Genomic DNA, 12,826 nt, shown 5'->3' on the forward strand with positions numbered 1-12,826 from the left:
TTTTTGTGTTTTTGAACCCTATCTTGAAAATCCTTTTTACGTGTTTTTTTTTGGTCGCGCATGGTATCGATCCACTCGTCAATGTAAGTGGCCCCCCGGGGAATGGTGGCTTAGAGGATTTAATTCCACAATAATATAAACTTATAACAAGCCTGAAAAAGATTAATAACAAACAGCTTTTCTATTTTAAAAGTATTTGGTCTGTTAAATAATATATTGGCAATAGGCGTTGAAGCTATAGCGTCCCATAGCTTGCTGCATCATGCATAGGTCCATGGTTCAGAGACTAAAATTCACCAACTTTATTTTGTCACTTTTTCTATAGTGTGCAATATCTTTCAGCGATATCTTCCTGCTACTATACTGGAAGCAGACTGGAAGATGAGTATTACCTGGTCTTTTTACATACTTGTCACGCGTGTGGTATCCACTCGCCATTGGAAGTGCCCCCCCCCCCCCCGTTCCGGAATGACGCTGTGGTACTAAATCGGATCGGTCCATGACGTAATAATATATTTTTTAAAAGTTTTTTTTCAGTTTGTGCTTTTCTTTATTTTTTGTGATTCTAATTGTATTTGTGATAAATTCAAAAATGTAACTTATTTTTTCCGCGATTCAGCTCACTGAACAAGAATTGATTCAGCTATTATTACGTCATAGTGTATGACGTCGATATCGATCGCATCGACATATATATATTTCATTTCAGACTGGTATTCACTGCACTGCCGATACATTTAGGTAAGTTTTATCCTTTTTTTTTCCAGTCTAACAAATGGTACGGTAATTTGTATTATTATATGAGTTAAGCTGCATTTACCGATTCGTGTGTGGCTTAGATTAATTTCTAACGTGATTTTTATCGTTAAGGGGTGTAACTGTAAATAAAAAGGGGAGATCTTAGTCTTAGTCTTACAAACGTATCGTAGCTGCATGCAGTGCAGTGTATCTTCTGTGTTGTTGGAACGTACCGGTATTGTTCCCGTACCCTACCGTACCGGGCCGTGCCAGCCCGTTGCGGTACGCGTACGGTATACCGGTACCTAGCCTGGAGGCGTCTGGGGACTTAAATACTCCGTATATCACTCCCCTAACGCCTGGATTTGCTACATGCCTTTCCGTAGAGTCCAGGATTACCTGTGTTGAACCTAGACCTAAATCACCAATTTTATTTTTAGTTTTTCCCCCAAAGTTATGGGCAAGTTTTATGTTTACTCCCATTTTTTAATTCTTTTGTAATTTTCATTCACTAAAAAGTATTAAAATTGAAAGAAGTTAAGAGCAAGAGCGTTTACTTACCCCGTCTGTTTACTTCGCCATCTTTATTTCTTTTGTAATTGATACCTAGATACACGCGTGCAGAGCTGCAACTTAGATTTAAAAAATACTTGCATTTGCCAATTAAAATCACGATTCGTAAAATATTTGTTTCAGTTGATAAATATCATATTTATATGATATTTATTGATTAACTCTACTGCCAACTTGGATTATAAAAAATACTTGCATCTGCCGATAGATATCAGGAATCGCAAAATATTTGTTTTAATCAATAAATATATAAATTACTTTATGACCAATTCATACGCCATACGGTATATTGGATTTCTTGGTATGAACAGCTGTTTTGCAGTAGGGTTCGGGCAGCAGTCACCATTTTACATGGATTTATTTATTCCTGCATCTCATTTTATCCAGTATTTATAAACTTTTACTTTGTATTTCTTTTCTAGTATTTAAAATTTTAATTTGTATTTTTTTTAGTTTTAGGGATCAACTTTGATAGAATATAAATCATCATAGGCAGGCAGGACAGAAAGATGATTGGAGTATGGCAGATACGGTTATCTGACCTCTTTCTACCTGTATTCTTAGTAGTGCTTAGTGCGTCACAAGGGCTAGGTAAGTTCCATGCGTTACTTGTAGCCTATTTATGGCCAAGGGCAAGGCCATGGTGGGTTACAGGGGATGAACCCCTCCCCCATTAGTTTTCAAGTCTAAAGGAGGACAGACAAAGATATATAATAAAGAGTATGAAAAGTGATGACTTTGTGTGTGAGCACACAATCCCCTTATTTTGATAAAACAAATACATCCCCCTCAGTTTGAGGTCATGGTGCCCTTTATGCACAAAAGCTCAGCGAAATAGGAAGGTGTCCAGAAAATATGACAATAAGAAGGAAACGTGACAACACTGAAATTTAGTAAAGATGATTTTCCCCTTCAAAGAATGTAAGATTTCCCTGCTCTTTTATCACAGACAGAATGGTAGTCTCAATATTTTCTTGCAAAAGGCTGTCCATTAGACATGTTTGATATTTCATAGCAGTCTACATGTAGTTTATGGAAATTGGAGTTCTCAATGCCTTGTGAGAGATTGTGAAATGATTTTTGTTTAGTTCGCAATATTTGGTCCACATTCTTATCCTACATGATTTGGTTTTTGATAAGTTGTTATCCTGTTTTTTTTAGGTGTTGTACGTTTACAGAATGGTGGTTCCAGTTATGGGAGACTGGAGGTCTATTACAATGGAACATGGGGGACTGTTTGTAATAATAACTTTGGAACAGCAGAGGCAAAGGTGAGAAATCTATGCAGGGGCAAATAAAAATAAAAATTTGACAATTATTTGGAATAGAAAATTAGATGATGACACGAATATTGATAATGATGCTGATTATGATTATCATTGTCATTTGAAATTAGAATCGTTTTCATAAATCACAATGATATTTGATTATGTACTTAAATGAAAGTCTGAAACAATGTATTTTTGCAAGTGTTTTAAAAGGGGGATCTTGCAAGTCTTTTAAAAGGGGAATCCAGCCTTGGTCATAAAATGTTGTGATGGAAAGGAGACAAATAAATAAAACAGAACGGTCAAAGTTTGAAAGAAATCGCTCACACAAGCAATAAGAAAGTTATGACTGCTTTGAGATCCCTAACACTGGAGATTTCAAATTGGCCACTGGGTAAGTAAATTATGGCAAGTGGCAAGGACAACTTTCCAATAGGCCATGAACTGTACTTATCAGGGATTTTCAGTTTTCTCCTAAGCACCCATCCCCCTGGGGCATTAATCTAAAAATAGCCCAGGTAGTATGTTTTATGTCCTCATGAAAGAAAAATATGATATGAAGTAAAACTTTTGAAAAAAAAATACATTTTAGGTATTTTATGTATAAGATTAAAGGGGTAGTCCAGGCTGAAAGTATTTATAGCTTAATAAATAGAGTAGAATTCACTGAGCACAATGCCAAAAATTTCGTCAAAATAGGACAACAAATAGCAAAGTTATATACTTTTAAAGTTTAGTAATATTTTGTAAAAACAGTCGTAATGAATATTCATTAGGTGGGCTGATGATGTCACATCTCCACTTGTTCTTTTGTATTTTATTATATGAAATTAGCTTTATTCAAAATTTTTTCACCAAGAAATAGAAAAATTGGATTGACAACTGATTTAGTGCATTAGATATTTATTGCTGTAACTTATTTCATTATAAGGGAGACATATTATTCACACAAGTATGAAATAATGAAAAAAATATGATTTTATGTAATAACATAAGAAAACGGAAAGTGGAGATGTGACATCATCAGCTCGCCTAATGAATATTCATGACGACTGTTTTCACAAAATATTGCTAAACTTTAAACTTCAATAATTTTATTATTTGTTATCCGATTTTGATGAAATTTTTGGCGTTTTGCTCAGTAAATTCTACCCTGTGTATTAAGATATAAATATTTTCAGCCTTGACCACCCCTTTTAAGAGTACATGGAAGAGTAATCCTTGCTTAACATTACTATGACATCACATATGCAGCCAATTTGAATTCTCCATGGGTATCCTGATAACCAATTTTTACAACTTTTACAAATTTATAACTTTCTTATTATTTGTTCAAACCTTCACCTATCACATTGTTTGGTTCTTCTTTTACCTCTAGAAACTTTTTTTTTTTGGGGGGGGGGTTGGATTCCCCTGTATTGGTTGTATTGCAAACATACATCAAGGGCTTTTGTCTGAATCTCAGATTTATGTATGTTGCAGCCAGAAAATCTGTGTAGAGCATATAGGAGTCTTCAAGCACTCAATTTTCAGTTGGGAATGATTTCTCAAACTGTTGGGAAATTAGTCACTGCACGCCCTGAACTTCTTTGATTATTTATTGTAGAAATTAAAACAAATCTGCAAGAAATTAGGGTAAAATGTGAAAATAATACATAACATGTCATTGACTTGTATACTAAAAAATCCTTAGTCCTTAAAGGGTTCATAACTAAAATGACCTTGCTTTAAGACTTAATTTTATATTGTAAACATATTTGACAACAATTTTTTATCAGGCTAGTAATAATATACATGTACACCAGATTCAGCTCAATAGGCATTCAGATATTAATTAGGACTTTTCCCAATCTCAAAATATGATGACTCAGCATTTTTAAGCCACGCCATCTCAAAATCGTTTGTTAACCCACACTGTCCTATTTTCTCCTGATTATTTTTAAGAGTTACTTCATCATAAAAAAATGTATTACTGAACATCCTATTAGAGTTTCATGTCACACGACCAAGGTCAAAGGTCATTTAGGTTCAATGAACTTAGACCAAGTTGGAGGAATCAACATCAAAATCTTAACCTGAGGTTAAGTTTTTGAAATGTCATCATAACTTAGAAAATATATGGACCTAGTTCATGAAACTTGGACATAAGGTTAATCAAGTATCACTGAACATCCTGCATGAGTTTCACATCACATGACCAAGGTCAAAGGTCATTTAGGGTCAATGAACTTTGGCTGAATTGGGGGTATCTGTTGAATTCCCATCATAACTTTGAAAGTTTATGGATCTGATTCATGAAACTTAGACATAATAGTAATCAAGCATCACTGAACATTTTGTGCAAGTTTCAGGTCTCATGATTAAGGTCATTTAGGGTCAATGAACTTTGGCCGAATCAGGGGTATCTGTTGAATTACCATCATAACAGAAAAAAATGATATGAAAGTTTAAAGAAAATCCATCAAAGAGTTCAAAAGTTTTTAATTTATGACATACGTGTATGTGAGCAGCTTTCCCCATATATCATGCTGTTAAAAGTCAATAAAATGTCATTTTCGAAAAAAATTAAATGTTTTTTACTCTACCTTCAGTAATCAACAGACAATAGTTTCACACTCATTCCTGAAAGAAAAAAACTTAGTCATGATGAACCATTAATAAAATAGAATTTATGTATTTTATATTACATATGAGGCAGCTGTTCGTTTATGATGTCAAAAGTCAAAAAGCTTAACATGCTAAAAACTTTTTAATCTTTGTCAGATTTTCCTCAAACCTTCACAAATGTTTGTTTTTTTTTCTGGTATTTTTCCAACAATCTTTTCTTCAGGGTGAATGCATCCTCTCTAAAAATTGTGTCATATTGTTCAGGACAACAATCTGCTTCAAGTGAGATACACGTATATATTTGTAAAACTATGTTTTGAAATATCACCCATTTATAGCCCACCTCTAACAATATTGTCCTCTAGGTTGCTTGCCGAGAACTTGGTCTTGACACAACCGAATACGAGGTCTTTGAGTCGTACCAATTTGGTGAAGGTAGCGGAACGATTTGGTTGGATGAAGTGAGCTGCATAGGATCTGAATCAAGCCTAGCTGACTGTACCCACAACAGCTATGGTGACCATGATTGTACCCACTCAATGGACGTTGGTATATCATGTGGAGAATACATAGAACCAGGTAAACAGCTTGGTTCAGGGGGCCTCAGAACCCCGGGGCAAATGGAACCTTTTTTTTTTCTTTCAGTAAATATGTACAAAAACATACAATTTATCATCTTACTATGGTTTTTACGTGATGAGCCCGTCAGGCCCCTCCCTCACTTTCAAAACTGTTCTGCAGCCCGTATGTACTTATCCACCACTCCCTCAAAGATACATTATTAGGGCCTATGCTGAATCAGATAAGTGATTATTGCGCAGCAAAATGTATGCATCAATCGGTTACGCAGTTGTCCCCGATTAAATTTCACACTTAACATATTGAATAGATAGTCATTGATGTCATATTGACAATGTATTGTAGCTCATATATTTAAAAGTTGCTGAATGACTTCTATTTCCATTGAAGGTGCATTGCGTCTGGTGAATGGCGACGAAAGGTCTGGAAGACTGGAGGTCTATTACAATGAAACATGGGGAACGGTTTGCAGTGATTTCTTTGCCATAGAGGATGCCAGAGTAAGTGATGAATGTGGATGGTTTTCATTATTTACAGTGTGAGGTGGTCCTAAGTTGTGCTGTAAAAAAGTGTTGTACACCATCTGTGGAAATGCATGTATGTTGCATTTCGACAGGCACCCCAACACATTAACTGTATTTGCTTGAGTTTCTCACTGAAATGTTGATTCAAATCTGTTCACCAAATTAATTTTAAAATAGACCATTCTTCAGGTTATTATCATGGTGTTTAGGTCAAATTTGATCATTTATGGGTAGTCATTTGATAATTTCCTATAAACAAGGAAATGTAGAAGTAATACCCAATATATATGTAATGCTTTGAGTTTTTATGATTATAAACTGAATTTAGAAAGATGATGTAGGAAGTTTTGATATGACATTGAGAATTTGAGTGAAGTAAAAACACATCCTTTAATCTTTTTCTAGGTTGCTTGTCGTCAGCTTTTCCCTTCTAGTGATACCTCATCTGTTGAGTACTTTGATAGCTCTAAATATGGTGAAGGCACTGGACACATTTGGTTGGATCAAGTCAACTGTATTGGATGGGAAGCTACCTTAGACAGCTGTATACACAATGCCTATGGCGATCATGATTGCACTCACTCCCAAGATGTTGGTATTTCATGCGAAACAGGTATGCCAATAGGCAGCGTCCAGAGATAATGAAATGACTTGGATTTGTTTATATTGTAATAGAATAAGATAAGGCTGAGTGATGTGATGATAATATTTATATGCATGTAACTTTGTCATAGTCAAATCTTTTTGGGATCAGAAAAATCTGTTCGACTTCTGAAAAAAATGACTTTAGAAGAAGTATAAACACATGATTTGCATTATGTAGCCTAATGGGCAAACATTTGACATGTAGGTTGACTTCTTATGCAAGTTTGCCTGTATTGTTACATTCAAACTTCAATCAGTAAACAAATGCAGCTCCAGAGTATTTTGATTGGGGGGAGGGTGGAAATTCAATTTAAATGTAAAGATGATGTTTTTTTTTCAATTGAATGGCCAGGGCAATGTGGAGTTACATGGCTAAGATGTCTCTTTGGATACTCTTCTCTCTTACTTCCTTTTTCTTCCTCTTTTTCCCCTTTTTGTCATCAGTTTTTTCGTGTGCATAACAGCAGTGAGACATATGGGCAATAGCGGCGGCTATGTCAACACTAAGTATTAAAAATGGTTAACAATTTGAAATGTCATTACTCTGAATGTATAAGTAATTATTTCATGAAACGTAGCTGTAAGGTAATCAAGTAGCACTCATCATTTGGCATGAGTTCAGGTCACATGATCAAGGGCAAAGGCTATTTAGGTCCATTGAACTTTGTGGTATCAAGATATTTCTAGATAATGCATGTATTGAACTTGTATAATTCTCTATTACATCAAACTGACATATGATAACTAGATATGCAATTTGTCACTGGATATAGGTCAAAAGTCCTGTAGGGTCAATAAGCTATTATCCATAGTAAAGATAATTTTACTATATGTTGAGATAATGTAGAAACTATGTAATTTAGGACCAGTAATTTTTCAAACTAGGATAATGATAAGCTCGAATCAGAAATTAGGTTAGTTTGATTTCAGATTACTGGGTCTAGGTCATACGGTTATTTCAGATCAATGAGCTTGGATAAGAATAATAATTTAGCCTTTTGAATGAAACTTGTATGAGAAGATTGGATACGACAAATGAATAACATGTTTCTAAGTCAAGATTAACAAACTTTAATAGGATTTAGTTATTAAATAGGTTTTTTCTCTATTTCTCTCTGAAAATTATTCATCTTTTCAAAAACAGCACTGCTGCTTTATTGAATCAATTAATGTAGGTGAGATTGCCAGAGGCATTTCACTTATTCCACAAAATAATGATAAAAAGATATGATCCAAATCGGATTGGCATTCAATTTGGGCAGAATTTGTTTGATATTCATATGTTATCACTGGTATAATGGAAAGGCACTCATATTTGTTGTATCTTTTTTGCTTTTTCTATTGGAAAGGACTATCTGTTTTCCGTATTTCACCACATCAATCCACAAGATCCTATGTTGTATCATTCTATTGCTTTTCTATTTCTGCTTTCCTCAGCTAGAGGTGCTCACAGTTTCTCAGTATTTGCTTTTTGCCAAAGGCTATCGCATGTCTGCTGTCTGAAATGATTTAACTGAATCTCAGCTATAATGTTTGTGTCTATTAGGGTTTTTGTCTCACCTGCGTAGCAGAGTGAGACTATAGGTGCCGCTTTTCCGACGGCGGCGGCGTCAACATCAAATCTTAACTTGAGGTTAAGTTTTTGAAGTGACGTCATACCATAGAAAATATATGGACCTACTAAGTAGTTCATAAAACTTGGACATAAGGTTAATCAAGTATCACCGAACATCCTGCATGAGTTTCACATCACATGACCAAGGTCAAAGGTCATTTAGGGTCAATGAACTTTGGCCGATTTGGGGGTATCTGTTGAATTACCATCATCACTTTGAAAGTTTATGGATCTGATTCATGAAACTTGGACATAATAGTAACCAAGTGTCACTGAACATCCTGTGCAAGTTTCAGGTTACATGATCAAGGTCAAAGGTCATTTAGGGTCAATAACTTTGCCCAAATTGAGGGTATTTGTTGAATTACCATAATAACTTTGAAAGTATGTTGGTCTAGTTTATAAAACTTGGACATAAGAGTAATCAAGTATCACTGTACATCCTGTGCGCATATTTGGTCACATGACCAAGGTTAAAGGTCAATGAACTTTGGCCATAATGGGGGGTATCTGTTGAATTACTATCATAACTTTGAAAGTTTATTGATCTGACGAAACTTGGACATAAGAGTAATCAAGTATCACTGAATATTCTGTGCGAGTTTCAGGTCTTATGATCAAGGTCAAAGGTCATGTAAGGTCAATGAACTTTGGCCACATTGGGGGTATTTGTTGAATTACCATCATATCTCTGCAAGTGCATTGGTCTAGTTCATAAAACGTGGAAATAAGAGTAACCAAGTATTGCTGACCATCTTGTGCGAGTTATAGTAGTTTCCAAAGTCAGCACTGCTGCTATGTTGAATCGCGTGATGCAGGTGAGACCGCCAGAGGCATTCCACTTGTTTATTTATTTTTTATTTATTTTTTTTTCTACTGAAAGGAGGGTCAGGATCAGGAGGTGGTTATAACTTCTGGAGCCAAAGTGGATCATGGACAGGTACTTGTGTAGGAGTCTTCATAGCTTTCATTGTTGGGGGCTCAGCATACAGAAGGAGGCAAATGCGACTGAGGCAAATGCAACACAATAATGGTGTTGTTCATCCCCCTTGTGGCATCGCCGGGGCCTGTGGTACTACTGGGGGCAACCCGGGACCCTTTATTATCCAAACACCACCGGCGCAACCGAGTGAGCCCCGCCCTTATCCAGTTCAGACCTATTCACCCGCTTACCCGCCTCCAGTGCAGGACCCGTCAGGAAACCCTACCCAGCTCCCTCCTGTTGAAAATACTGGACCCTACCCTCCACCATACCCAACCAATCAGCCTGGAGATGCACCACCATTCGATCAGCCGCAAAATGGTGTTGTACAAGAAGGTGACCTCCCCCCTCCGCCAAGCTACAATGATATTGTCAAGCAATAGAAGCCAGATCTTTTGTTTACTATTCCATTGTAAGTCTATGTAAACAGAATCTTACGATTTGGTTTGCCTGCTTTCTTTAGAGATAAGTCACGAATCCATGGTGGCAGGGATACATTTTGTAGTTGAATTGCAAAAGGGCCATGAACGCATCTAAAGCTTGTAGATGTCCCCCTGGTTCATTTTAGGAGAAGCTCTGCCAAAGTAAGTAGTTGCTTCGGTAATGCATATTGTGTCTTTTCTGTGAGAAATTTACCATAATTGAATAAACATTGGTTATTCTTTTGTGGTGCGGGTTTTGCAGTTTGGGATCATACTATCAGACAATCTCTTAATTTGCTCATTTTCAGGGTGGATCTGTTTATTTACTTGTGTGCCTGTGGACCCTTGAAATATCAGTTTCTCTGCTTGATGAAACTTGTGAACTTAAGGGAGGGAGCTTAGTCAATGAACACTATGCATTATAATTATCGTCCAATGAAACAAGCTTTTATGATGAACATAATACTTCAGATCCCATTTTTGGAATCCAGTATGCATGCATTATTGTTTTGTGAAACGAACCTTGAGCAAGCTGAATGCTGTTAGGAACAGCCTTTGCATCGTAGTATTGATCTATTTTTCAAAATATGTTTTGCTTGATTTAATGATGTGGTTTTCTGTTCTTCGGTTGTTAATGTGAATAGATAGAGCAGACTGGACAGGAATAAGTTGATCTCCTGGTTCGAACTGATTCCTTCTTTTATTCTTTTATATTGAAGCACATGATTGGTAAGAAAAGGCAGAATGTTTAAAAGTATCGAAATTCAAGAAAAGACTGAAGAATGAGCTTTTTTTAAAATTATTGTTTTTGTTTAAAATTGCCTTTCCCTCATTCCTGCTGTATCCAATTGAACCCCTTATACGATTACTTTTTTTTCTTTTAGGGACTCAAACTGCAGGTTCCTTCTGGCATGGGAGTGCAAAATGGATGGGCAGCATCATATTTGTAATTGTCATGAGTATTGCGTGTGCAGGTTCTGTATATAGACAGAGACAACTTTACTTGATGCGGCATCGGCAACAAAACAACGATGACACGAGCACAGTCCCTGCTGCCCCTGTTGGTAACCCAGGATCAATGCCTTATAGAACTCAACAACCCCCACAGCAACCGAATGAGCCCCGCCCTTATCCAGTTCAGACTTATTCACCTGTTTACCCACCTGCCTCTAAAGGGGGTGCCCCACCAGGTAACCGTTACCCCACACAAGCTTACCCGCCTCCAGTACAGGATCCTTCGGAAGCCCCTACCCAGCTCCCTCCTGTCGAGAATACTGGACCCTACCCTACACTAGGAGGCTCTGCACCATACCCAACCCATCAACCTGGAGACGCACCAACATTGAATCGGCCGCAAAGGGGTGATATACAAAAAGGTGACCTTCTCGCTCCACTAAGCTACAAAGATGTCTTCAAAAGATAGGAGCAAAGTCTCATGAGCCAAGTCTCAACGTAACTTTTCTATTGCCAGTGGAAGTAAAGTTTCTTTAAAGAGTTTATATGTTTGTTTTATCCATTTTAACATCATCATCATTCCTCTGTGATTGTCAGTTGGATGTGCTTCTGGGAAACCTCAGATGTCTAAACTTTTTACCCTGATGATTGACATTGAAATCCAAAGTTTTGCCACATTTGCGCAAAAGTTGGAATATTGAGAAATAGGTTGAATCTATTTTGAAGCAGATTTTGTTATTTTTTATTTCATTTTATTGTCCTGTTGCTTTTGGGTTTTTTTTTTTAGGTGTGGGGTTATCAGTACACATTTTTGGCAGTATATGATCTTATATAAAAACATGCATAACCTCACACGTACAGCATTATAAAACACCATTACCTGTAATTTTTCTTTATTCATGGAATGCATTCATGTTGCATCAATGATTTGAAAATGCTGGAGGTGCCATTATTAAAGAGATGGTCGAGGCTGAAAATATTTATACCTCGACAAATACAGCAAGATTCACAGAGCAAAATGCTGAAAATTTGATAAAAATTGGATAACAAAATTATTGAAATTTCAAGATTTGCATTATTCCGGTAAACAGTCCTAGGCATGTCTTTATGAATATTCATTAGGTGATCTGATGATGTCATATCCCCACTTGTCCTTTTGTATTATATTATATAAAATTAGGTTTATTCAAAAATTTTATACCAAGAACTAAACAAATTGGATTGACAACTGATTGCATATGTGCGTATGACTGTTTTCACAAAATATTGATAAACTTTAAAATTCATAACTTTTAATCAATTTTGATGAAATTTTCAGCGTTTTGCTCTGTGAATTTTACTCTGTTTATGTATGTACAAATATTTTCAGCCTGGACCATCCCTTTAAATAAGCAATCCTCAGTATTATTTGCTATAAACCGGTCTGTTGATTTTGAATGACTAATGTGTTGAAGATGAATAGTGCCTTTGTATTCTACCACCATTCAATTGTAAATGTACAATGCTTTTTAATCAGTTTCAGTTATATGTTCATTGTTTATAGCCAAGTGTATTAATTGTGTCTTAATTGATTTGATCTTGCTGAGGGGGTAAATTCATTGCCATGTTTGTAGACTGGGAGGGTTCTGAACATCTGTCTTGTTCATGTTCATTTTCAATTTTTGGCAGCCTCCCTTTTTGCAACTTGCCATCTTATAAGTTGTTAGCATTGAAGAACTAAACTATTGGCCTTACTATTCAATTCTGGAAGTAAATTTGTTGATTTGCCAAAGTAACAAGTTTTTTGTTAAATGGATAATCAGAATTCAGAAAGATGACCCACTGATTAATAATTGATCTACCAAATCGTCAATTTTATTCATGAGGCTTCGGTGATCTTACTTTTCAATCATCTATAATTCCATGTTATTAGTTGACTT

At 36.0% G+C, this 12,826-nt stretch overlaps 2 protein-coding genes across 2 annotated transcripts; both read left to right on the plus strand.

Annotated features, from left to right (window-relative positions):
• Positions 1-695: 695 nt before the first annotated feature.
• Positions 696-9,943, plus strand: LOC121407742 (scavenger receptor cysteine-rich type 1 protein M130-like). Its single transcript, XM_041598935.1, has 7 exons — positions 696-741; positions 1,765-1,902; positions 2,473-2,582; positions 5,552-5,765; positions 6,156-6,265; positions 6,695-6,902; positions 9,433-9,943. Exons 2-7 carry the CDS (start codon positions 1,821-1,823, stop codon positions 9,912-9,914), a joined length of 1,206 nt encoding a protein of 401 aa, XP_041454869.1. The 5' UTR covers positions 696-741; positions 1,765-1,820; the 3' UTR covers positions 9,915-9,943.
• Positions 9,944-10,675: 732 nt separating this feature from the next.
• LOC121409719 (pollen-specific leucine-rich repeat extensin-like protein 4) lies at positions 10,676-11,487 on the plus strand. The gene is made up of 2 exons (XM_041601628.1): positions 10,676-10,682; positions 10,838-11,487. The coding sequence occupies exons 1-2, from the start codon at positions 10,676-10,678 to the stop codon at positions 11,374-11,376; spliced, it is 546 nt and encodes a 181-aa protein (XP_041457562.1). The 3' UTR covers positions 11,377-11,487.
• Positions 11,488-12,826: the final 1,339 nt, after the last annotated feature.

This window comes from Lytechinus variegatus, chromosome 2 (assembly GCF_018143015.1).
Source record: "Lytechinus variegatus isolate NC3 chromosome 2, Lvar_3.0, whole genome shotgun sequence".
NCBI lineage: Eukaryota > Metazoa > Echinodermata > Echinoidea > Temnopleuroida > Toxopneustidae > Lytechinus > Lytechinus variegatus.